Source organism: Denticeps clupeoides, chromosome 8 (genome assembly GCF_900700375.1).
Source record: "Denticeps clupeoides chromosome 8, fDenClu1.1, whole genome shotgun sequence".
Taxonomy (NCBI): domain Eukaryota; kingdom Metazoa; phylum Chordata; class Actinopteri; order Clupeiformes; family Denticipitidae; genus Denticeps; species Denticeps clupeoides.
In genome coordinates this window covers 13,225,610-13,252,720 of record NC_041714.1, presented here as the reverse complement: position 1 = coordinate 13,252,720, position 27,111 = coordinate 13,225,610, and the positions used below count along the sequence as shown (strand labels likewise).

General features: G+C 45.3%; 1 protein-coding gene across 3 annotated transcripts in view; it reads left to right on the top strand.

Annotated features, from left to right (window-relative positions):
* The window catches only part of LOC114795280 (spectrin beta chain, non-erythrocytic 1-like), a 44,186-nt gene that overhangs the window by 3,118 nt on the left and 13,957 nt on the right, over positions 1–27,111 (top strand). Inside the window, exons 1-15 of one of the 3 annotated variants that reach the window (XM_028988321.1) lie at positions 6,090–6,231; positions 6,473–6,667; positions 18,947–19,098; positions 20,494–20,667; positions 21,143–21,234; positions 21,913–21,993; positions 22,499–22,614; positions 23,303–23,415; positions 23,518–23,705; positions 23,847–23,964; positions 24,043–24,201; positions 24,522–24,824; positions 25,006–25,159; positions 25,281–26,151; positions 26,816–26,953. In XM_028988321.1, the coding sequence (XP_028844154.1) occupies positions 6,523–6,667; positions 18,947–19,098; positions 20,494–20,667; positions 21,143–21,234; positions 21,913–21,993; positions 22,499–22,614; positions 23,303–23,415; positions 23,518–23,705; positions 23,847–23,964; positions 24,043–24,201; positions 24,522–24,824; positions 25,006–25,159; positions 25,281–26,151; positions 26,816–26,953 (2,804 nt within the window). In that variant the 5' untranslated portion in view covers positions 6,090–6,231; positions 6,473–6,522. Of the gene's footprint in view, positions 1–6,089; positions 6,232–6,472; positions 6,668–9,747; positions 9,959–18,946; positions 19,099–20,493; positions 20,668–21,142; positions 21,235–21,912; positions 21,994–22,498; positions 22,615–23,302; positions 23,416–23,517; positions 23,706–23,846; positions 23,965–24,042; positions 24,202–24,521; positions 24,825–25,005; positions 25,160–25,280; positions 26,152–26,815; positions 26,954–27,111 lie in introns of those variants that run through there. The other 2 variants (XM_028988320.1, XM_028988319.1) reach the window with 2 other exon arrangements.

The following is a 27,111-nucleotide window of genomic DNA, read 5'->3' as shown; positions in this document are numbered from 1 at the left end:
AAACGAATGGTTATAATGGTGTTAGCGTGGAATAAACACGACGCTGATTTTATTTTCAGAAGTGATGATAAACTTGTTTGTTGGTCATCAACTTTTACAACTGAAAGGGCAAAAAGTTGTGTAGCATGATTTCGTACAAATACCAACACATGTGTCAGTATGAATTTATTGCTTTTGTGGAGGAACATCTATGAGGTTCTGCACAGCATCTAGTTCTGTGTGTGTATGTGTGTAGGACCACTGCAGGGTTTTTTTTCTTCGTTCTGATGCCATCAGATTTACTGCTGGACTCTGTGTGTATGTGTGTGTGTGTGTGCATGTGTTTGTGGTATATTTATAAGTTCTCCTGTGCTGGAGTATGATATAGAGGGGGGGTATTAAGGAGCTTTACCCCGGCTTCTTCTTCCACAAATATAGTGCCTGCCCATTGCATGCTGGGACATCATGGAGAGGGGTGGGGGAGATGAGGGTCACTGGAAAGGCCGTGGGAGTTTGTGTCTGAGTATAGTAATCAATGTCACGCACCAGCAGAAGATCGTGATCGAGTTCTCCCTCAGCGCTATTCAGATAACAGTCAGAACAAATATGATTTAGCGCGGCGCGGCCCGTTAATGTCCGCCGGTGCAGTGGCCCTGTGCCCGGACGGAATGAGATGGACCCACGGGCAGACCTCCAGCAGGCATGACTGGGCACAAGCTTGCATCCGGTGATGCTGATGCCTTATGGAAATTCCATCAAACATCTCAGAATATCTTTCATAAAAGCTGCATTTCGGTTTTTGGAGAACACGGAAGGCGTCAGCTTGGAATTGGACAACCGAACCTCCGCTTCAAAGGCGGGAGGGATCCAAATGAATCCCTTCACAAATGGAAACAGACTTCTACAGTCCTGTCAATCAAGCGGGGAAATCTGAAACGTGTGTGGTCCCCTCCCTGTTTTAATGACGTGCTAGAAGGTTCCATGAAAGCTTTAATTGGGTTTATCACCGTTGCACGCGTGCTCTGTCTGTTGCTGTCAGGCGTTCCACCTCCTTTTCTCTGTTTTCCAGAGCACCACCATGCATCGCGAAGCGTCTTGTCCCGGCACCTCCTCTGCTCTGATGTTGGGTTTGCTTGTTTACCTCTCAGGATCATTGTGCCGATGCAGCGCCCTGTGAAATCTGCCTTGTTTGTGCACAAAGCACTCGGGCTGCAAAGTGGGCGGGCCGTCCGTCTGGAGCCAAAACGTTGCTCCCAATTTCTCAGCATGGCACCAGCTTCATGCGAGCACAGGGAAATCTGACACATCTTTTAAAAGGGGACACGAAATTTACCTGGCATCCTGTGAATGTTAAGGGTTAATTAAATCTGCCAGGGTCACCTTGACATTCTCTCCTTCGGAGCTCATTAATAGGTTGGTCCGAATTGGTCCAAATTGAACAGACATGCAGGTCAAAGACTGGTTATAGCAGTGTGAAAAGATAAGGTAAGCGTAGGTAACTTATTGACTTCATTGCTTCCTTTTATTTACTTTGTGTGGTCAGGTAATGAATAAATAAGTCAAATGTCATGTAGGAGCAGTTAAAAGCTATCTGTGAGTGAAATTCTTGTGGGCAAAACCTCTCAAGCAGCAGCGTCATAACAAAAACAACAGACATAATAGATATGGATATGATTATATGAACAAACATATAGCAAAGGTCACCAATACAAAACCTCTATTTTGTTAATATGATCAAAAAAATTTCAAACATTGATCACATAAATTTTCCTTATTTGCCTGAAACAAAGACATGATGCGTCTATTGTGTTTTGAGCCGCTATGTCATGTCGAATGTCACGTAGAAGCAGTTATAAGCTCAAGGTGTCTTTGAATATCTGGACTGCATGCTCCAGGGTCTGGAGCTTCACAGAGAAAGAGGAACGGAAGAACAGCGAGAAACAGAGGGATGGAACTGGAAGGACTGAAGCATGATAATGGAGCCGTGACCTGATGCAGAGGAGCAGACTGGGAGAGCATAATGCGAGTGTGTGTGCAGTGTGTTGCGTAAGCGCAGGAAGTCGTGGGAGCTGAAGGGCTGACTGTGCTGCGGGCGGAGAGGAGCCACCATCTCCAGTGCAGAAGTGCAGAACTTGCACTCGGACCTCCTGCCCTACAGTCCATGTAGGACTTTCACTGCGCTCACTTGTTTGGACAACCGGATATTGAATTGTTTGAGATGGGAAGACTCCTGGCGCAGTTTTCTCTCTGTTATTATAAACGTTGCACATAGGCGGTGTTCACTAATGCCACAGCATTTCTGACCGGCTTTTGCTGCAACAGGAAAGCATTCATGTATCTCAAGATGTGATTAATGGCCACTGTGTGACTTGGGTTGGCTTTCCTCAACATTTCTCAACCTAAGCATCACCAACTGATCCCAACAAACAAATATTTCAGCTTCCATATCCTGTAATATTTAGAGGAACATGAGCTCATAACACTGCAAATGTTGCAAATGCATCATGGAAAGTTCCGCCCTCCGTAGCAACCCTAGAGAGCTAGGAATCAGGATGTGGGCACATGCAGGACCGTTGCCATGGAGGCACATCTGGGTGTGGTCAGCCCTGTAATGAAGGTGGTCTTGAGTCTGAAACCCCGTTGTCGAGCTCCCATGAGGCAGTTCTGTGTTGCTCTGCTGGCTGCTCTCTCTTATCCTGCCCTACTGAACTACTGAAGGGGTCCTTTGGCGTGTCAGACACGTGTACTTACCTGTGGACGTCTGCCCTACTCCTGACCTTTCACTCTGGAGTCATATTAATCTCCAAGGGAACCAACAGAAAAATTGACTGATCAGAACCTTTTCTGCTGTTCATATTCCACAAAGTCATAAACAGACTGAAACAAGTGGCTGCTTGCTAGTTTTCTGTATGTCAGAGAGAAATAACTAACTACCCACACAGCCCTGGGTATATAATTACTTCTGCCACCCAGAAGATGAAAATTAATGTTATTTGTATAAACAAAGATTTAAAATGGGAGGAGCCTGTAGGCATGACTTCATCATTTTGGATTATTTCGTTATTTCATCATCTCCTCCCTTTCTCCTCCGTTTCCTTTTTACGCATGGTATATCAGTGGTTGTAACAAACGACCATTACCAACGGCAACACACAGATTATCAGCGTTTTAATTCAAGCGTTCTGATTGGCGAACTGGGGAATATGATGGAACATCCAACATTTTATACAGCGCTGGGCAAAGTCTGCCATTAAGGGCAGTCTTTGGGCAGTGGTGGCGTAGCGGTTAAGGAAGCGGCCCAGTAATCAGAAGGTTGTCGGTTGGAATTCGCCGAGGTGCCACTGAGCAAAGCACCGTCCCCACAAACTGCTCCCCCGGCGCCTGTCATGGCTGCCCACTGCTCACCAAGGGTGATGGGTTAAATGCAAAGGACACATTTCACTGTGTGCACCGTGTGCTGTGCTGCTGTGTGTCACATGTGACAATCACTTCACTTTCATTCTTCTGGTAATGTTCTTTTACTGATGTACTGAAAATAAGTGTGAGCACACATTACTCATTCAGACATTGTTTCTGCTATTGTTCTGCTATCTTTTGTCTTTTTTGTGTTTTGATTATTAGGATGTTGCTGGCAGTTCTTCTGTCACTTGGGCATTACGTGTGACATCACTGACTTGATTTCAGGCATCTGTGGTTATTCTCAGCAGAGCCACAAAGGCTGGCTGTTGTCAGGGCCCTGACGCCATCCGAGCTGCTACAAGTGAATAATCGGCATTGAGCTGGTGGCTAGGGCTGCCCCAGACATGGAATTTCCCCCTGCCGACGGAGGGCAATCCAGACAAGAGCCTGTCGAGAATTCCATAGGTCATTCGTAATAAAGAGTGTCTCGGAGTGCAGTGTTTGGCATTCTAATCGCCGCTTTCCATCTGTGTTCCATAATCACCCTGATCTGTGGAGATATTAATTCATCAGCAGCAGACAGTTGTCCACTTCAGGCACAGCATGCGGACGATTATTACTTTTTATGATCTCACAGTGTTGCCAAATCCCGTCTGCGTTTTTCTTGCAAATGCTTGTTCACTGTCTCTGGCACTTCAAATTTTATTGCATGCAATGCGACAGATGAACTTGGTGCACACCAGACTCCTGGGTAAACTGGCTGGAATGTGGCTGGTGTGACCATGAATGGACAGTAGAGACTCACTCTCCTACTCACAAGAGGGTGCTGTTGGCAATCTAATACCTAACTTATCTGTGTAACAATACCTTTCTAATCCTAAACCTAAACCTTACCCTCAGCATCTTATTGCTTTTTAGTTTTAGCAAATTTAACGATGCAAAACCCAGAGATAATGTGATAAAGCACTGTGTCCTCATGTTATTAGACAGTCTGAATCTTGTGGGGTGTGTTGATAGATTTTGTGGAGGCCGTGTTTTACTTGTGGGTTCTTTAGTGAATCAGAAGGAACCGCTCCGCGCTGCTCAGCCCAACGACGTGTGCAGGGAAATCTGAGCTCGTTGAGCAACGTCCTGCCACCCTGCCAAAGGTAACAAAGAGCTCCCGAGACGCCCAGATCTGAGGAAGCTTCTCAGGCAGTGGTTCCAATCCAGCCGCCGGTTAGTTCCGTTTGTGTTCCTTGGCTCCAGATCAAAATGCTGGATACGGATGGATGGGAGTCCTGTATTTCACATACCAAGCACTAGACCCAATGATTGTTGTTGTTCACAGATGTACATCTGTAGATTATATTCATATATATTTATATTTTCACAGCTATAGTAAGCTATGTGTGTGTATATTTGCACAAGTTGTCATAAACGTGACTTAATTGTGAGTATGGATACGGAAATACGTTGAGAATTCCAGACTGTACCCGCTGTAGAACTGTGTCGTCAGTGCAATCATGCTCTCACCTAGGGGGAATGTTGGGGCTGGACGTCTGAATGAGGGTCCAGATGGAGTCGGGTGTATTGTCGCAGTGGACAGGAAATTCTATCCCCCTTCTGGCTTAAGGAAGCAGCAGCAGTACAGTCTTCCAGTGCCGAAATACTTGAAAGATTCACCTTTATTCATGTAATCTTGTAACCAAACACCCTTCCTATGTTGGAACAAATGCATCAAATGCGTACTTCTATCAGTTCAATCTGAAATACCAAATGCCAACACACAGAGCACTAAGTACTGCTTGTATCCATGGTGACCTTCCGTAGGAACAAAAGGCTTTTTTGAATCTACTGTCAATACAGAGGGGTGGGAGGTGTTACGTTGCAGAACCAAGTTGTGGAATCAATCAGATAGACCTTGAGTCAGGAGGTGATGCAGCAGATCACTGCTGGTGCCCATGTGCCGCCATAATGGACTGGCGGGGAGAGAATATGTAAGTGACCCTGGTCCCGCCCTCCACCATGGGATCTCCTCTTACCCGCTTATGCCTAAGATGTCTACTGGCAGCAGAGGAATGGCCCTGGGACGAATGAAATATGGGTTCCAGTGCTCATAATCTTAATTTGGTTGATAAGTGTGGCTTATCCACCAGGTAATATCTATGTCATACAGTAAAATGAAAAGTAATGCAAAGTACATTACAAGTAATTACAAAGTAAAGGAAATAAAACATGCTATAATGATGTTTGCAGTTATACTGATTCCATAACTTGCAGCATCTTTGTGCCAGGTTGCAAAGGTTAAAAATTATGAAATCCTTGTTGATCTCAGGGATCCTCGGCTGACTCCTCGACTCACTACCAGTTGTTGGGTTGCGAATTTATCCCAATGCTTTCAAAAGCATGTGCCAAAAACAAACACACATGAGCGGCTTATAAAGAGTTGTGATCAAAAAGACCTGGAGGAAGAGCCCACAGCATTGCAGGCGATGGAGGTGTGCAGAAGAGCTCATGAGCGACTCTGTGGCAGTTATGTTGGCTCTGTGTCCCCTTCAGCCCTCTGCGGGCTGCTGCGCCACAGACGCTTTGCTGACTGCAGCCATTTGCTGACAGAAAAGCATCTGCTGAGCTCATCAGGTCCACATCCCAAATGCTCCGTCAGAACAGGCCAAGCCCCGCCCGACTATCATCTTATAACCGCTGAACCACCACTACGGGATTCAATGTACTGTAGCACGACGCCACAAAAGCACGATGGCAGGATTTATAAAAGATGTTCTGTTTAATAGGGACAGGTTTAAGAGTGGGACATGAACGGCTACTAGCATTAGTCAGCTCAACCTGGTTACAGTTTATGGGTGAACAATGGTAAAGCATGGAGCTTTTGTGATGTATTTGTACGGATGTGCAGATATGGAGAGGTGGCGCTAAAGCTCAACTCCAGTATTGAAACATATGACTAAAAATGCCTTTGTGCGCCATTAGATGGAGCCATTAGTGGCTTATAAATATTCTTACATTTATTCAGATGTGACCAAACCATGTGCAATAGTAATTCATTTAAAAATGTTTCATTCTAAAATTATGTCCATTCTTTTGATCTTTGAAGGGCTTGATGACAGGACGCTGATGATCAGGTGCCGTCTCTGAAGCGTCAGGATGACATCAGTAGCCGCCGATTATGACCATATGGAGATCCAGCAGCAGTACACCGATGTCAACAACCGCTGGGATGCCGACGAATGGGACAATGAGAACAGCTCGGCGCGGCTGTTCGAGCGCTCGCGCATCAAAGCCCTCGCAGGTAAGAATATGAAGGTGCCCAAACGCCACACTCTGAGGCACTCCTCAGCGATGCTGGGTGTACCCGTATCGGTTGCGGAGCGTTTCGGTAACTGTAGCTGAAATTCTCTGCCTGCACGGCTACCAGGCCAAAATGCTAGAGTTCCCCTCCGTGCCCTAAATAATTCACCCGGTGCTTAAATATGTAGGAGACCGTCGGTGTGTTCAGGTTTTGCCGATGCGTGGAAGGAGATTCATCTTGATCGTATTGCTTTTGTTACTGCGCTGGTGTAAATTTGCCCGTCATGTCTACCATTCATTCTGTCCTATTTCTGCCTGCCCCTCTCCCTCCCTCTTGTATTCTAAGCATTTGTTGTCCAGATGTGAGTTTAGCAGTTGGGTGGTAATGGCGCTTTATTGCTCTGGAGTCACCTCTACCAGGCCACTCTTCTTACACCAATGCCATGTTCCTCCTCGCATTCCCCCAGATTCCATTCATCATCTTTTCCTGCTGAGGTCAACGGTTATTGCTTGGCTCAGAGATGATCAGTTATCTTCAAAGCGCCAGCTCAAGGTCTTTTCAGGGGGGCTTTGCTGGAGATAATGTAGTTATTTTTAATGGAATGGGATGTCTGTGTCTACAGAAGTTAATGTCTCTGTTACTCTGTGTGTGTTGTGTGAGTGTCCTGAGTGTGTGTGGTTTTATTGACCTGCTGAGGCCGTGGCGGTATTCTGGTTCTGTCTTTGGTAAGTGTAAACCCATGACTCAAGGGGCCTTAGGAATAAAAGTCTATTAGAAAAGCTCTTCAGACGGTGTTGAAGGCTGCTGAAGGCTATTTAAGGTCGAGTGTCTGAATAATTAAAAGCAGCCTCACCTCTCAGAGGGGCTTAATTCTGCACTGATCGACCCCAGCGTCTGCCCTCAAACATTCCCAGAATTCCCTCATATTCTCACTAATGAAGCAAAGCACACACACACATCAGCCCAACAGGGTTTTGGTACATCCTTCAACCACAGATTCTAACTTCCTGTTTGGACCCACACTGGGTCCAGACGCAATGGACTGCAGTCAAACTCTCCTGTGAAATTTAGCACCACGACTGTAGCAGCAGCTACTCTCCTGACCTGGAACTGTGCCTGTCTACTGCTCACCTGTCTCCTGTTCACCTGCACCCTCAGCCAGCTCCCCAAGCAAGCTGTTGCCGTTCACCCGTGAAAGTTTCCGAAGGTTTATGAAGCATTTTAGTGCTTGGAGAATGAAGGACGATGTCGTGATAACCCTGCACAGAACTACAGGACATTTATTCGGTTTTCCCTTTAATTAAGTGAATAATTCCAGCCATCTGGGAGTATGCTGAGAACACCTCATAACTGTCTTCAAAAGGCAACCTGTCCACAACTAAATATCATTTAGGTGGTATAATTAAGCCGCTATTGGTTTAAATGATCATTTATAGAAACATAAAACAGAAAGGCACCAATGTGTAAGTTATGATGTAAACGTTTTATTATTATTAATCGGCTGATTAATTATTCTATTAAGAGGATCGAAATTTATAAACACGCTGTGCTCAAGACACTATTAATGAATGCAAAAGAAAATGAAAGGTTACTTAAAGTTTATTGTCCGATGAAATACAGAAAAACAGTGTGCGTCTGTGCAGGCACACAGGCCTCATTTGGAACATCTCCTGGACCAGGACAGCAGACCTCAGGCGGTTGGTCTCGTGAAACACACTCTGCCCGTTACACAGATCACCGCAAAATTACATGTAAAAGCGTGGCCGCAGGCAGCCATCATGTGGACTTTGCCATATGTGCAAACCCACATAAGTTGATCCTTCTGTGTCCAAACATGTGAATAAGGGAGGGTTGTTTTATCAGACAATTCTTTGTGTGTGTGTGTGTGTGTGTGTGTGTGTGCGTGCGTGTTTTATTATGTATTGTAATTATGAATTTTACAGTGTTTGGCCAGTAATGGATTTTTGTATCAGTTATTGCTCCATGAAATAAATCCTGATTACCGATAATATCCAATTAGGTAGTTGTTCGTTGAAAAATCATGAAAAAGAGATTTTTTTGTGCATTTTAATCTATAAAACCCATAAACACACTTCACACTCAAAAGTTGTAATCTAATCAGTATTGTAGAAAAATACAGACTATTCGGCAAATTTTAGATTAGGTTAGATTAGATGCCTTTATTGTCTCTACACACATTTATTGTGACCACACATGTTTGAAGCAAACCGGCAGATGCGCATAAAAACTAATGACAAAGATAAATAAAACCATAAGTGGTATTAAATAAAGATAAAGATAGAGCTGAGAATGAGAAAATGCACAGTGGCATTGAATTAAAACTTGCTGTAGACGTAACTCTATAAATTTAACAGCACCGGAAGGTTGGAGAAACACCTGTGAGTGGTTGCGGGAATGCTTAATTCCTTTTATTGCTTTGTGTTCTTGAGTGTCCCTCACATCTGACTTAAGCTGTGAATGCCAGAGAACCTTCCATTCAGTGAACTCAGTGAAACTGGAACTTTAGGCTGAGGGTTAAAGAAATCCAGGGGTTTTCTTTACAAATCCCACTAATGTCAATGAAAACAATAATTTTATTTCAACAAATTTTAGAAGTGAAGCTGTTCTGGAATAATGCCAGTGTCTGGAACATTCCCTCGCCCCCTGCCTGGAACAGGATTTGGTACAGTCCACCGACTCCCACGTCCCTCCCGCTGGACCATATGCTGATGAGTCTGTGAGCTCACCGTGCATTTGCTGCATGTTGATTGGCTGCTGCGGGCGTCAAGCTCCTCCCTCTCCCTCCCCGAGGTTTGTGAAAGGTGTGCTCTGTCTGAGCGGCTCTCGGAGCCTTTCTCTCTGCCGCTCGGCTCCTGCCACCTCCATCCAGACGCGCAGAAGGTCCGTGTCAGGGCGTGTTGTGCCCCCCATTGCTGTGAGGATGGGGGGACCGAGCTCGGAATAGAGAGCAACCTGCATCTCTCGGCTGCGTGAGACCCCAGCCCGGAAACTCACACTCGGAACCCAAACTGGAAACTGTACGTTTTTTTTGTTTTTGAGAAACTTGATCTACAGAAGTCATGGAGCTGCAGAGGGCCACTAGCATGCCTGGGCCCCTGTCACCTGGACACTTATCGCCCAGCCACGGGCATCTGTCCCCGGGGTCCCTGTCCCCCAGCGCTGTCTCTCCGTCCCTGAGCCCGAGAGATGGTCCCAACCCCGGGCCAAGCTACTCTGCTCAGGGAGCCTTTAACTACAATCAGATGGAGGGTCGCTTCAAGCAGCTCCAAGGTAAGAAAGACCAGGCCTGACTGGTGGCTGCTGGAGCCCAGAGCCCTGCAGTTCTCTGGGGGCCCGGGTGTCAGGTACAGGCCCTTTTGTCAAGGCCACACATTCAGCTGGATTAGGCTTTCTGGGGAGCTTGGAGATCATGACAGACACGCTCCAGCAGCCTATGAAATATTAATGAGGAGCAGCAGGGGCCGGGGGAGCACGGTGGCTGCTTAACACAAAAGCATGTCCGCTTCCCGCGAGAGGCGGGTGGTGGTAGATGTGAATTTCAGAAGCAGAACCTCTTCCCACTCCTCCCAGACGCCCTCACACCGCACAGCCTCGCTCCGATTGGCCGACTGATGTCAACAAAGGCAGGATGAGAGAGTCTGCGGGAGGGGAAAGGAGATGGAAAGCTAGGCCTTATGGATTGCCATGGTGAAGGTGCTGTACATTCAGCCAGTACGGAGATGATCAACAAAAGGCCCTTTGATGCTCCACGCGCGGCTCTGCGCCCTGTTAAGATCTTCTGAGATCTTCTGCACATGATGAAGTCATGATAAATATAAATATGTTAAAGGTGACGAGTGACGTAGCCGATGAGGAAAGAGTATCAGAACTGTATCACACAGAAAAATATTGAAATAGTGATGGAGAACGCGTCAGTGGCGCATCAGACATGACGTTTAACAACTCACATGTCTGTATTTAGGGCAGCAAAGAACCCCGAGTGTGATTTAGGTTACGTGCATAGGCACACATTCACACACACACATACACACACACACACACACACACACACACACGATGAACTGGAGGTGATGTTACTATTTTGTCTGAAGCGTCGGATGATAATGTTGCATTAGGTCATGCAGCACCGAGAGCTTAATTAGAACTTGTTTAATGAGGAGCATGGAAAACATTCGCTGTTCATTAGGAAACTGGGTTACAGGGGGCAAGTGAGCAGCTAACTTCATTAGCACCGATATGCTATGGCACAGCCATGTTTGATGCGATGGGTGCAGGGGATAAACGATAGGTGGGCACCACACTGCTTCAGTGTGCTATCATCAATGTTGCTGCACCGCCACTTCCTCTGGACGTGAACTCTGACCTTTGAGTTGCTGTGTCTTAACATGAAGACCTCTGTTCTCCACGTTTTGGTCTGTAAAGGTGGATCATGGCTCAGCTAAGACTGGAAATCCATTCATATGATCGGGTTCAGGTTTCACGGTGGAGTGGGAAGATGAAAGAGGAGATGGCGGCTTTGTGCGTCTCCTGCTGAGTTGAAGCTTAACTTGAGTCACCTGATATGCGACGGGTAACCCCACAGCTCCCAGTCCAGCCTGGCAGAATACACCACCAGTCAGTTCGTGACTGCAGTCAGATCTGTGCCAAAGCTGCATTTCCTAGTTTTCAGAAGAAGATAATCCCTTCCCTCAATTTGTTTGAGGAGACCATGTGAGATGTTCATTTGACTAAATATGCCTCTGACACAGAACGTGCTAAAAGATCAGAGGTCCCTCGACCGCAAAAAGTAAAGCAGTAATTTAACAGGAAGTGATTCATTCTGACAGCAGTATTCATGCAGGAGTGTCCCACAGATAGCTACAACTGATTAAGATCTTATTATTTTTCAACTACCTTCTTGGAGGACACACCCCATTTCACTTGCTTTAGCCGGGTCAAATCATTAACCTGCATCAAGCAAATTAAACAACTCAGAGGAGTTGTTACTCGCTATTCTCCGTATATGTTAGGGATCTGGGGTTGCTCCGGTGGGACAGGGAGCAGGGGATGTGGATTGTTCACCACTGTGAATCTCTTCTGTGTGCAGTTGTTCCTCCTCAACGCAAAATGATCCAACTCTGGACTGAAATAAATGTTGTTGTCAAATCTAAAGACTGTCCAAGCAAATATTAGAATGCAGGTCAGGGCGGTGTATTCATAAACTCCTGTTATCTTGCCATAATCTCATAACGCTGCTTTATCTGGCTGTTACGGTCATATGTGATCCCCTCGCCCTGTAGCTGATAAGAGGACAGACAGAGTGAACAAAGTCCAGACAGACTGACAGACTGACAGGCTGAGGGTGGTGCGTCTGTGCCCGTCAGAGCTGGCACCAACATTGGACTTCCTATTCTAATCCATGCCACAAAGATGGCCTGGGTCGGGGCGGGCCTGACTGAAGAGGCGAATTGGTCCGAAAGAGCCAAGGCACTGCCAGGGAGACTCAATGCCCTTCTGTTCGGCTGTTGGCTGGCATATGGCTCTCTTCGAATAAGAGCTGACTGAGCGGGGTGCCCATCTGAGCCGAGTTGGGGCATCATGGGAGAATTCATACCCCCTGGGCCCAGCAGGCCCACCAGATTCCTAAACAAGCCCCCCACATGAAGGAGTATATGGTTCTCAAAATGAAAAAGAACCAAAATAGTCACAGGGCCAGTCCACCTGTCTTGCTCAGGGATATGTGGGGTTTGAACCTAGTACTTTGTGGTCTTCTGGTTGCCTGTGAACAGAACAGAAACGAGCAGAACGGTTTTTAACTTTAACAACAGGGTCAGGCCAGAGTTTTTGAATCCAGTTTAATTCATTGGTGTAAATTATCAAGGTCACTGCAAACCAGTTCAAACTCCCCCCACCTGAGCCCAGTCTTATAGAAGAGCCACTGGAAGCCTTGGTGTTCATAGATCCCTTTTCTTGTAATCTGTATTGCAAATTGTTGTTTGTTGTTTGACATATTGTAGAAATTTATAGTTCCAGAGGTGTTCAGATCAAGACCTCAAGCCCGATACAGAAGATATTGGACATGTGTGACTTGAAAGTGATGTGTGAAAAGCCTGCAGTAGGTCAGATGAGTTCTGAGATGGAGAAGAACACATTTACATTTACATTCACGGCATTTGGCAGACGCCCTTATCCAGAGCGACTTACAATGTGCCATCAAGTTACCATTAATTCCGGTTCACTAGGACCCCAACTATGAATACAATATTTTTATTCACTCTGTTGTAGATTCTGTACACAAGTTCAACAATAAGAAAGTTAGAAAGGTCTTGAGCTGTCATTTGAAAATACTCAGTGACTGAGCTGTTCTGACCTCGAGGGGAAATTCATTCCACACCCTCTCATGGGAGGACAGAAACCACCCAGGCCTGCTGTAGGCCTCTTAAAGGCTCTTAAAGTTGGTGATGGTAGTGGAGCAGGTAAATCTGGAGGTTTGGATGTGTGTGATCAGGCCCCTGCCTCCTGATCAGTGTGGAAGTGTGGGATTTCAGGCTGGATGCCTGAAGCTTCATAAGAAACGTCCACAAGGACGATGTTTCCTTAAGGACCTTCATGAATGGGTGGGGTTTTGAATTGAAGCCCCTCCTTTCTCTCACTTATGCCCTCACTGGAGAAAGATGTGAAGCATTTATAGCTGCTGCTGTAACCTCTCCTTCGCTAAAATATCACCTATACTCAAAGCTGATGTCACCAGGAGAGACTTGCTCTCCGTTGATTAAATCAAGGCGCTCCACGGGGACACCACCTCGAAGAGAGGGTGAGGACTAAGATTTATTTCTCAGCCCTGTCAGCCTTTAATCAAAGTGTGATCTTTACGGATACAAGGCCTCTCATAAATCTACATCCGGAAGTCAGTAACATCCTGATGTGTGTTAGCAGACCGCCATCAAAATGCAACATGAAAGAGGAACATTGACTGGAGCAATGCTCATGTTCCACTGGATAAAACTGAAATAATTTGGTGAATAGAAAAGGCTCCTGTAACAATATTTATAAAAGGAGGCCTGGTGGGCAATAAACTTAATGTACTTAAACTTTAATTTTAACTTTATCATCCATAGAACCCATAACATTACCTATTTACCAGCAGGGCTGACCTCAGACTGGAAGTCACTGTCAATTAGATGATGAAGGATAAGTCTGGGTATTATTTTCCTGGCACTATATAATCTGTCACATTGGCTAGTTCACCCATCAGAAAGCTTGAATTGCTGATAATCTGCATGTGGGTGTTGGTAGTGGGCGTGGTCATGTTTGTGACAGTGTAGAGAACCGAGGGAATTAGAGGAGAAAGGGAGGAGATGGATGCTGCGCTACACCTAGCGTATTGACAGGATGAGGGAGGAGGGTGTGCGACAGCTGTCAATCATGCCTAAAGGCTTTTCCCCTTTGTAAACTTTGAGTATAAAAACATCATTAAAATTCCTCTCCTAAGTGTCAGAAATATTTACACACCAACAACATGGGCTGGGTGGGTAGTTAGTTCTTGCTGTCCAACATACACATGACTAGCAGATACGTCTAGTGTCTCTCTGTTTGCTTCTGTACACCGATGCCATAAATTAAGTGGCACTAGTGAACATGACCCACCACATCACAGTTATGCCAAGAAAACAGACCCTAGAATAAACCATGCCAATGAATGATTGTCATTTGCACCCATGTAAGGAGATCATTTGGAATCTGGAACACACCCCGTTCAATCAAGTATGTGGCCCATATGTGACTCTTCAAATATTGTCTTTTGGGGTTTGAGGGCTGAGCTGCAACGTTTGAACTTTGCTGCCACTGAGAGCCTGATGTGTTTATTATTCCCGCTGAGGAGGAAACGACTCCCCTGGCAGATCGGCTGATTGTTTGGCCTTCGTCTCCCAGTGGCCTGCAGCGGCGCACATGTTCAAACAGTCCAATAGTTTCCTAACAGAAATATAGAGCTGGATAACAGACCAGCCTGTTTGCCTTTAAGGCAATGATTAACGAGTTCATATGCATGTATCAATGTTATACTGTATTTATACGTAAGGCGGGAGCTCTGTAGTGCCCTGCCCTCGCATGCTTGCTCTTGTTTTTTTTTTTAAATATGACTCGTTCCCAATCTTTAATGTCCCTACGTCACGCCCTACTGCTCATGTGGTATGATGGACGAATATTTCCATCCTGGCTGATCCTCCCAAACATTCCTGACAACTGAGGGCTGGGGCTGGTGAGTGCACGTCAGCTCTCAGCTCTGCATCCAGCTTCTTTCCGTTCTTCAGCCCGCTGTCGCTGGAGGTGGATTCGTCGGTGAGGGGGGGATGAATTATTCATCGGTGTGTTACAGGAGATCTGATATTTTAGGTTCCCTCTCACCAGAGACGAAAGAGTGTCGAGGAACAGCCTCTGAAATTTAAACCACTTAAGACAAATGCACCGAAATGGACACCTGTATGGCCTACGTAAAAGTGTGTATTACAAATTGCAAAGTGTAGGGGATGTGGACATTCATCATGAGCACACCGCATGGACAGGAGGGTGCGATAAATGTCTCATCGTACAGAGATGTTTATTTTGGTCCTCTGTTCTGGCAGATTGATTTATTATCTCCAGGTAGTGCCTTGACACATGCAACTATAATTAAAAGGCCGTTTGCTTACAACAACCTGGGGAATTTGGTGCGGTTGTGATGCTCCCTTGGCTGCATGGCATTGTTAGTTTGTGTGGCTCTGATATACGACCGCTTTGTCACTTCAGTCACTTTTATTTCTCTCCTGGGCCTTCCCTGCGCTGACTTTCACCACAAATCGAACTTCCAGTTCATATCATGTTGCACTGGTGAGAATACAGGGCAAAGACTAATCAGTGCTTCACTAACTTCATCATGCTAGTTGGACCAGAATAGAGATAAATGAAACTAAATAATGAGTAAAATTGTTGTCTGTTGTAAGTGTGGTTGAAATCCACCTGATGTCATCTCAGCTTTTTACAGTAGATTTTTATACAGTGTCTCCACCACCATCATAATAAACACCAGATGAGACAAAATATTCTGAAATAATGCAATTATAAGCCAATAAACAATCATATGTCATGAATGTCACTTAACCGGCCTCATCTTTGCTTGTGAATGAGTATGTATGTTATTTCTGTACATTTCAGAGTAATGTAGGACACGAGCAGGACATGAGTATGTAGGACATGAGCATGTCTGGGGTAATGTGGTAGATGACGGGTGAGGGGGAGGGTAATGTCATCTTGAAATGCCTCTCTATGTTAACATAGAGAGCGGTTTCACTGTCATTCTGATGTCAAGGTCATGCTCGGATCTGTGTGACACTTAAATCATCTGCTTCTAACCTTGATGACATAATGAGATGGCAGGAGGTCCTTTAAACAATTTAGCCACCATTAGCCATCCCACTCATGGTCGCCCCATAAATAGCTGTCCTGTATTCAGCATTATTGATTCGCACAGTGGCCAGATTGGTCAATCAGCATTTTTTTTGACCCACGAGGACAATCATTGCCACTCAGCAAACCAGAGGAGCCTTTAAATGCTATATTTGAAGCCAATTAACCCCAGAATCATGTGCATAATTAATTGGTATCAATATTCAAAAGTCATTTTGTCTCTTACAGTTCATCATCAGGTTGGGTGGAGGGTAAATTAATAGTGGGGTTATACATTTATGAATATAATTTGATAAATGTTTACCTTTTAACTCCTTTGGTAAAAACTGAAGCCTCTACAGGACTAGTGCCCCTGCTGGCTGGTTGCAGTACTTTTTTTCTCTGCTTCAGTGTCTCACAACCCTAGTCCTGGAGGAATGTCTGCCAGTAAATTTTCATCCAAACCCACATGGCAGTGGTGGCCTAGCGGTTAAGGAAGCGGCCCTGTAATCAGAAGGTTGCAGGTTCGATTCCCGATCCACCAAGGTGCCACTGAGGTGCCACTGAGCAAAGCACCGTCCCCACACACTGCTCCCCGGGCGCTTGTCATGGCTGCCCACTGCTCACTTAGGGTGATGGGTTAAATGCAGAGGACAAATTTCACTGTGTGCATCGTGTGCTGTGCTGCTGTGTATCACATGTGACAATCACTTAATTTTACATGGCTTCACAACCTGCCACAATTTTATTATTAGGGCATTAAGAAACACCTGAACCTAATTACGATTTTTTGGCAGATGTTCCTCCAGGGTGAAAGTTATATCACTCCTCTCTAAACTGTTTCCCTTTAACAGCAATGGGAAGGACAGAACAACCATTTTAATGAAAACTGGACATACTACTACAACTTTAAATGAACATAAAGGTCATTACTTGGTTGTTGAATGCTGCATTTGCCATTATACATTTTGCCACATCACATTAAAATAGTACAGTAGCAATGTGTTTGTATGTCTTTACTTACCATCTATGCTGATGTGTTACCATGAGCCTGCCTCTCGTTTGGCCTATCAGACCTCACCTCCTTCATTTCACAGTAGACCTGTCCATCAGTGGGATGTCCGATAGACAGATAGAGACATGACTCCTTTTCCCTGTTTTTCCTGTAGTAATTCCCAGTCTCCCAGGTCGGCTCAGCATGGTGTGGAAACTCACGCCTGTCTCTCACATTCTGTGTGAGGGTGAGCAGAGCTTGCTAATAGCCTACTGGTAACAAACTCAACCGGCTGACCCCTAAAGTGTCACCATTGGGACTTTGACAGTCACACTTCTGTCGCTTGCGGAGGCAGACCTTACATTTGGGCATTTTATTCGTATGTGTGTGTGAGAAGTCACAGTGCTGGACATTATGGGTCATTTCCACCTCCCTCATTACCAAAGCGTAATGAATAATGCCTGTTTGATGGAACCCACATTGTTTTAATTGTTCACAATAAGATTTTTACATTTATAAATGTCTTTGTTTGCTGGGAAGCACAGACAAAGTTCTGGTGAGGAAAAACGGAAACTGGCAGCAGCTTTAACAGTGCATGATGAAGAGGAGGAGGAGAGGAAGAACACTGGCTCTATTGTCAGCAGCAGCCTGGTCTTCACAGCCTCCCACACAAGGTCCCTCCATATGACACCCGGCGGGTCATGTGACCTGGCCAGCTCCGACTGGTGCTGTGAGAGCCTGGTGGGTGGGTTTCTGTGGACTGTATACTGTAGAGTGTGTGTGGATGTGTGTTATCTCATGGAGATCGGCTCCACCCCTCCTGGCTTTGCACGGTTGTGAAATGTCCTTCCATATTTCTATGGCAACCGGCTTTGAGCATGTGAGAAAAATGCCTCATGGAATAGCGAGCCTGGTGTCGGTGCTGGCACACTAAACTATGTGTGTGTGGTACAGGCCGTCACTCTTTTTTCCTGTGGGAAGGTTGCAGTTCTCCTCTGGGATCGATGCTCCTAATACAGTAACAGTAATGCTGTATTATACATTATTATAACACTAATACAGTCTTTCATTACTGTACTGTCAGGACCCCAGTAATATAACAGTAAACAGAGGAAAAGTATTCTCTGTCCCAGCAGAGGCCTGCATCACTTTGCTTGGGTGGTCGAGAGCATTATCTTGTTCAATATTAACCCTTTCTTATACCTTTCTTATACTTTTATAATGTCAACATAAAACATGTTATAATAATAATAAGGAAATAGCTGATTTAAATACCAAAATGTTTTAAGCATTCCAATGAGCATTGCTTCTTATATATCTTATTTTATAATTATTTACATTTACATTCTCAAATTTTTTTAGAGAGGTCCTGGTGGGAACTGTACTGTACAGCAAATTTATTAATATGTGATTAAAATGTGTCAAGCATTCCAACATTTCCCAATCCAGTTTTGTACAGTGTTCACAGTACAGTACAAAGTGGTCATCGTTTTAAACAAATGCAAGAGGGAGAGCGCAAGCAATCGACATGCACGTTCATTTAAATATATGTTCATATAGTATGCAAATGTTTCAATATATATATTTTTGTTATACTTATGCTTATTTGCATTTAACCATCACCCTTGGTGAGCAGTGGGCAGCCATGACACGGGCCGCTTCCCTTAACCGCTAGGCCACCCACTGCCCCTAAAAGCACAACACAGTAAAATTGGCTCATTGTTACTCTATAGTGAGGACATTTTCGTCATAATGGGAATTAAATGGAATATTGCTGTGATTGTGATTGAAGTGTTATTGTGATCTGAGCTCTTCCTGATTGGCCAGCCATTGTACTGATCTGATTGTCTGTCAACCAATAGATGAGCGAGAGGCTGTGCAGAAGAAGACCTTCACTAAGTGGGTGAACTCCCACCTGTCCCGAGTGTCATGCCGCATCACCGACCTCTACATGGACTTGAGGGACGGGCGCATGCTGATCAAACTTCTGGAGGTGCTGTCAGGAGAGAGGCTGGTATGTTCTGGTTCACTGTCTAGAAGTTAAAGATCTAGAAATTATACGCTGAACAAACCCAGCGCCTTGTTTGAATTCATGACCTCTATGAATCTGGAACCTGGTGCTCTCAAAGTCCAGCAGGTCAAGACTCTGAACTCTGATTGGATTTCAGCAGATATGCAGGTAGAGTGGCTCCTTCACAAGGGCATCAAGGGGATCTGGTTACGGCATCTAAAATGGAAACGTGAACTTGGGCACGCAGACACAGCCTGGCAGCCTAATCTGAGCTGTGGAGCTTTGACAAGGTGTAAAGGCTGGAAAGTGTCAACGTTTTATTGCTAACAATGCAGCAACCAGAGAGCAATTGACACGATTGGAATAAAATCCCAAAATGTAAAGGGTTTCAGATGAATGATATGGCAGTTTGACTCTGTTCCTTCCTTTGAAAATGAAGCTGTGACTGAAGTAGACAGACAGCTCTGGAATTAAAGTGCAATTAAAACCGATTACACCCTCCTTCCTTGTGACTTCCAGTGGGACATGCCAAGTGTCCAGCCCCCATTGACGGGCCCTCTCCGGCCTCCCCTGTGAGAAAGACATGACCAGTGCTTCAACTGTGTTCATGTGAATATCAGCACAGAGTCTTCCTTTCACAACACTCCAGAGCATCTTGGCTGCTGCTCATAGATTGAAGAGTGATGCTGGAGGCATGGAGCTTTTCCTGGAACTGAGAGGAAGCAGGAATAAAAGCTCTCTGGGAGATGCATTCGGATGTATTTTGAATGAATGCAGTCAAGAATCTGACACAAACCATCATCTGTTCCCAAGTCTTGCGTTTTCTCCTTTGTCTCTATGCTGGGTTGTCAGTACAACTTCAGTGGGGCTTCATGAACTATTTAACCTGCTTAATCTTTGTCAGAAGATTAACTGTGTTGGTGACTTAGGGACCATGTTCCTGTGAGAAACTGAACCAAGTCTTGCTGATTCTTTTCTTACTTCTTCTTGAAGTTTGGTTTAGAGTCAGTAAGAAACTGGGACTTCTGTTCCAAATGAAATCTCTGCAGTAATTAAAGGGTGGAGTTCATTTAAGGGGCAGTGGTTGGCCTAGCGGCTAAGGAAACAGACCCAAAATTGGAGGGTTTTTTGGTGACTATTACATCAAGCTGATGAAAAGCTGTTAACTTCAAGAGGATTGCAGCCAACTGAATTCCCCTTAAATTAAAAACCATGATGGGCATCAGGAAACATCACATACTACAGTGTATTACATAATTCATATATTAAGTCTATTCCCTTGGGCTTTGAGATTCTTCCTGAAGATTGCATGGAGAAAGCGTATGATCTGCACAACGTAAGGTGTAGAATGACCCCTGTAGGTGCAGCACTCAGTGTGTTACTCTGCTCATCCCGCAGCCAAAACCTACCAAGGGCCGCATGCGGATCCACTGCCTGGAGAACGTAGACAAGGCTCTGCAGTTCCTCAAGGAGCAGCGGGTCCACCTGGAGAACATGGGATCGCACGACATTGTCGACGGAAACCACAGACTCACGCTGGGTCTTATCTGGACCATCATACTTCGTTTCCAGGTCAGATGACATTCATGGCTGCTTTTCTTTGGTGGAAACAAAAACTGAAATTCTCTTGCTTAGTTCTGGTTTGGCAAGTTAGCAGAGGTCAGTTGAGTACTGAAGGATTAAAACAGATGTCTGACAGGAGGGTGGTGACAGTTATTTAAAAGTGGAAGCTGAGCACCAAGCCAGATTTAAAAACTTTATACTTAGTAAGATTAGGATTAAAATATGGGGATTAAATGTGAATTATTAGCTCCCCTAAAGCCACAGATATATGGAGTGAGTGAGCTGTGCTGATATATATGGACCGGCACAGTTTTGTATTAGTTAATTACTGCATGTAGGCCCACTGTGTGTAATATAGGATGTGCTCAATGGGAATTACAGAGTATTGTGTCTTGTATATGCATCTGGTGTGTGTTTGTAGTTCTTTTCCCTGAGATGGCTGCAGGTTTATGCTCATGGGTATTCTTATGTTCCTTCCTGACAGATCCAGGACATTAGTGTAGAGACAGAAGACAACAAGGAGAAGAAGTCAGCCAAGGATGCCTTGTTGCTGTGGTGCCAGATGAAGACTGCTGGGTGAGTAGTCAGCACTGTGGTTTAATAGGGGTCGACACGGACTAAACACCACCCTGGTGTTGAGGCGGTGGAACGGATGCAGCTGAATGTCTGGGAAGGGAACTACAGCTCTCAGCAGCTTCAGGGTAAAAGACTGAATAACCCAATTGATTTAACAGAGAGGAAAAACACAGTCAGCTATGAGTAGGCTGCTGAAATCTCACAAATTCAAAAAGTTTAGAAATAAACAATTCATTGTAGCCTATTCCCTCCAGCAGCTGCTCAAAGCCTGGCATTGCCAGTAAATGTTGCAGATCAGAGGGAAAGGATTCCTTAAAGGCATTTTAAACAAGGGTTGTCTAATAAAAGATGTGTTCAATGTATTTAGATCATTTTGAGCAGGGTCATCCATGATTAATTACACTTTTGTGAAATGTTGCATGATCTTTGCTGTTAGAGGTTTAAGGGGATTTGTACTGGTTCTAGTCAATGGGTTCTAGTATTTCACAGTATTTCGCAATATTTCAAAATAATAGCAAAACTGTTGCACAATGATACTGAAATGAGTCGGTCAGCTAGCAAAATCTGTCTACTTAGGTCATTTACAAACAGAAACCTGATTTCAGATTCCTGTGAACAACTTTCAGCACAAAACAAACAGCCTCTGTGAATCTGCCGCTGGTCTCTGTGTTTCGATAGATATCCCAACGTCAACATTCACAACTTCACCACCAGCTGGAGGGACGGCATGGCTTTCAACGCCCTCATCCACAAACACCGGTACGCTGCAAACATCAAACAAACATCACCCTATACTTGGATATTGCTTTAAACACACATACTTCACTCGGTCACATCGCTTTAAAAATGGACATCATTCTAAACATATACATCACATACATCTTTACATGTAGATCAATGTATTCACAAATTAACATCACATGGACATCACTCTAACTACTCAGGACACACATAACTGTCAAACACAAACATCACCCTACACATGGACATGGCTTTAAACACATACATCACTCTGTGCACACCCGACCTTCACACACAAACATCACCTTACACATGGACATTATTCTAAGCATAGGCATCACTAAAATCATCAGCACTCACAAACATCACCTTACACGTGAACATCATTACACGCTGTATACACAGACAACATCACACACAAACATCACTCGAAAGACAGACTATAACTCCACACACTCACATACACAGCCATCTTACTCCACAGCCCAACACAGAAAACCCTGAATTTGTTCTCCTCCTACAGACCCGACCTGATTGACTTTGATAAACTGAAGAAGTCCAACGCTCATTATAATCTGCAGAATGCTTTCAACCTGGCCGAGCAGCACCTGGGACTCACCAAACTCCTGGACCCAGAGGGTGAGGTCTTTAAACTTCAATTTTTTTTTCATATTAACTATTAAGACTCTTGATTATTTGTTAATACACCAGATTAAAAATGTAAGATCACCCTTTGGTATCTCACAGTGATTCATCCCATGACTGAAAAAGCGGGGGACAGGATTATTGAGTCAGCTGTCAATCACTACAAAGACTGAGGCTCATAGCTCACATCTGAAATTAGAACACCACCTCCTCACTGTAGCAGGCAGAAAATATTGCCATTTTCTCCAAATTCATGTTATTTGACTTCCAGGAAACTGGTACTGATCAGCAGATTTTAACACAAAGGTGACATCTTTAAAATCAAATGAGACCTGGGCACACACACACACACACACACACACAAACACACACAGGCTGCCTGAGCTCTGGTTTCTCCATTGCGACTGAAACTGCTACAGCTCCAGATGCTCAATGCTGTGTCATGGTAGATGCTCAGCTTGCCTTCTCAGCAACCTGCAGTGAGAAGAACAAAGGCCTGGAGCGTGAGAAAGGCTCGGAACATTGTTCTTGCTAAGGGGCGCAGCAGGATTCCCTTGAAAATGTCTTCCTAAACAACATCCTGCTAAATAAATGCATTTATTTATCTTGAATGTGTGAGGAAACCAATCCCAAGTACAGATGTTGTTTTTTGTGCTTGTCTGTGTGTGTGTGTGTGTGATAGATATCAGTGTGGACCACCCAGATGAGAAGTCCATTATCACCTACGTAGTCACGTACTATCACTATTTCTCTAAGATGAAGGCTCTGAAGGTGGAGGGGAAACGTATTGGGAAGGTATTTTATTGATGAGCAGCCTGACACCCACATGGCTCTGAATAAAGGTGTGTAAAGGCATGGTCAGGAGTGGAGGCACTGACAGTTGCTGTTCTCTGACAGGTCCTGGATAACGCTATAGAGACTGAGAAGATGATTGATAAGTATGAGTCTCTGGCCTCTGACCTGTTGGAGTGGATCGAACAAACCATCATCATCCTCAACAATCGCAAGTTTGCCAATTCTCTAGTGGGAGTGCAGCAGCAGCTGCAGGCCTTTAACACTTACCGAACTGTGGAGAAACCTCCCAAGTGAGCAGCCAACCTCACACACACACTCACACACACACACACACACACACACACACACTGTCACATTCAGATTGGATGTGTTGCATATGCAGTAAATTACACACTTGATTGACAGTGGCCATTTCTGATGATCCTTGTTAGGTTTACAGAGAAAGGCAATCTGGAGGTTCTTCTCTTCACCATCCAGAGCAAGATGCGAGCCAACAATCAGAAGGTCTACATGCCCCGAGAGGGAAAACTCATATCAGACATTAACAAGGTAATGACAATCACACTTTCTTTTGTCTCTGACTGACAATAAGACCCATGATTGACAGCATATCTGTTCCCTTCTCAGGCCTGGGAGCGACTGGAAAAGGCGGAGCATGAGCGGGAGCTGGCCCTCAGGACAGAGCTGATTCGCCAGGAGAAGCTGGAGCAGCTTGCACGCCGCTTTGATCGCAAGGCAGCCATGAGGGAGACTTGGCTGAGTGAGAACCAGCGCCTGGTCTCACAGGTATCAGACACACTTACACTTACACACACCCTCACTTAGCATCCATATTTCAGAGCATATCACTTACAACCTAAGCACTGTGCTCATGGATAAAAAAAGAACATTTGTGCAAACACAGTCACACACACCGCCTAGCTCTTGGATTTTATTGGTCATTAGCATACCCTTCTGGTCATTTAATGTAACACAGTTTAATTAATTGGAACAGAAATGATTTAGTCCTGAACTGAACTTTATGAGATTCTACATGTAGACTTTAGAAATGTCATTTAAACAGATAACAGATAGTTTATGAATTTGGCAACATCTCCCCTCTGCAGGACAACTTTGGCTATGACCTCCAGGCCGTGGAGGCAGCCACTAAGAAGCATGAGGCCATCGAGACGGACATCGCAGCATATGAGGAACGTGTGCAGGTGGTGGTTGCTGTGGCCCGGGAGCTTGAGGCAGAGAGCTATCATGACATTAAACGTATTGTGGCGCGTAAAGACAATGTGCTGCGGCTGTGGGACTATCTCCTTGAGCTGCTGAAGGCCCGCCGGCAGAGGCTGGAGCTCAACTTGGGCCTGCAGAGGGTCTTCCAGGAAATGCTGTACATCATGGACTGGATGGATGAGATGAAGGTGAGGTTTACATCATGTTATCTGTCGGTTTTTTTATTGCTAAATCAAAGCTTAAGTACAAGATCCTTCAACATTTGGAACAGCTTTGCTTTCTACCAGTGTTCTTAATGGGTTCTCTGACTGAAGATGGTGAAGGAAGTGAACAGACAAGGACTACTGACTGCTCTATTGTCCTGTACAGATGCTGCTGCTGTCTCAGGACTATGGGAAGCACCTGCTGGGTGTGGAGGACCTGCTGCAGAAACACGCTCTGGTGGAGGCTGACATCGCCATCCAGGCTGATCGCGTCAAAGCCGTCAACGCCAACGCACAGAGGTTTGCTACAGACAGCGAAGGTGAGTCAGCAGGTCCAGACCCACTTTGCTGGTTTATTACAGCCACTTTGCTTTAGTTGATTCAACTGATTGATGGTCTGTAATTAACCAGAAGCTCAAAACCCCCCTTTTGCCCCTCTAGGGTACAAACCGTGTGACCCCCAGGTGATCCGGGACCGAGTGGCCCACATGGAATTCTGCTACCAGGAGTTGAACCAGCTGGCTGCAGAACGTCGTGCACGGCTGGAGGAGTCCCGTCGCCTGTGGAAGTTCTTCTGGGAGATGGCGGAGGAGGAGGGCTGGATTCGTGAAAAGGAGCAGATCCTGTCTTCGGATGACTACGGCCGAGACTTGACTGCAGTGGTGCGGCTGTTGAGCAAACACAAGGCCTTTGAGGACGAGATGAGTGGGCGGGCCGGCCACCTTCAGCAGACTGTGCGGGGGGGTGAAGAGCTGGTGGCAGCCAATCACTTTGGGGCTGATAAGATCCGAGATCGCATCACTGATGTCCAGGAGCAGTGGACCTCCCTTGAACGCCTGTCTGCCATTCGCAAGACCCGGCTGCAGGAGGCCTCCAACATGCACCAGTTTCAGGCGGATGCTGATGACCTTGACGCTTGGATGTTGGATGTTCTTCGCATCGTCTCCAGTGCTGAGGTGGGACACGACGAGTTCTCCACACAGTCACTGGTGAAGAAGCACAAGGATGTCGCTGAGGAGATCGGAAGCTACCGGCCGGTGTTAGACGCCCTGCACGAACAAGCTCGCTTGCTGCCTGCCCAGCACGCAGAGTCCAACGAAGTCAAAGGTCGCTTGTCTGGCATTGAGGAGCGTTACAAGGAGGTAGCAGAACTGACGCGGCTCAGGAAGCAGGCGCTGCAGGATGCACTTGCGCTCTTCAAGTTGTTAAGCGAAGCCAACGCTTGCGAGGTGTGGATTGATGAGAAGGAGCAATGGCTAAACAGCATGCAGATCCCTGAGAAGCTTGAAGACCTGGAGGTGATTCAGCACAGGTGAGAGAAAATCACCTACACCTAACTCCAGATGTAATGGCTCCTGTGTTGGATGTTTTTTTGTGTTCTATGTGTTTAAAGTTTGTCATGTTCCTAATGGTGGAAATTTATTCCATCATTTTAGGGATGCTCCAAGTGAGCAACCACAGATTGTTATTTGTCTGTTTCCACATTTAAAACAACTTGTAGTGGCCATTTGTTTTTCTGGATTAATGCAAATAGCACTTTATCACACACCAGTCACACCAGTATAAATGTAAAAAATTGTATTCTGCAACTCATACTGACTGATTGAGAAAAGAAATAAGAATGTACTGCATTCCCTCATGGGAAACTTTAGCTATGCTGTCCTCTTGCAAAGTAGCACAACATGTGGGAAGCTTCGTCCTATACATTTACTTTATAAGCAGAAACTGAAATCTGACATGTGAGGACTGAAGAAATGTCTCCATGTGCGGTCAGCAGTTCAGTTGCCAGTTCACTGTGGTTGAGTACTATATTTGATGAGCATAAGGCTCCAAGCATCCTCCCCTTCCCACAATGCCGACACAGACATGAAGAGTCTGCCAGGTTTTTTGCATTTATTCACGGCAGCATTTACACTTTATTGTAAAACGACTCAGATGTGCAGACTGTGGCTTTAACGTCACGCTTTCTCTGGCAGGTTTGAAAGCCTTGAGCCCGAGATGAACAACCAGGCCTCCCGCGTGGCTGTGGTTAACCAGGTTGCCAGGCAGCTGATACACAGCAGTCACCCCAGCGAGAAGGAGATCAAAGCCCAACAGGATAAACTCAACACAAGGTATTTCTCCTGGGAGGTCTACATTATGATGTTTTGTGTCATGTGGAGCTTCTGGGTTAGAATCATTTTTACCACTCATGACATAATAATTCAAAAATAAAATGCGATCATTAGAGAATATACCAATATAAATGTAAGCCAACACCCTGGTTGAGCTG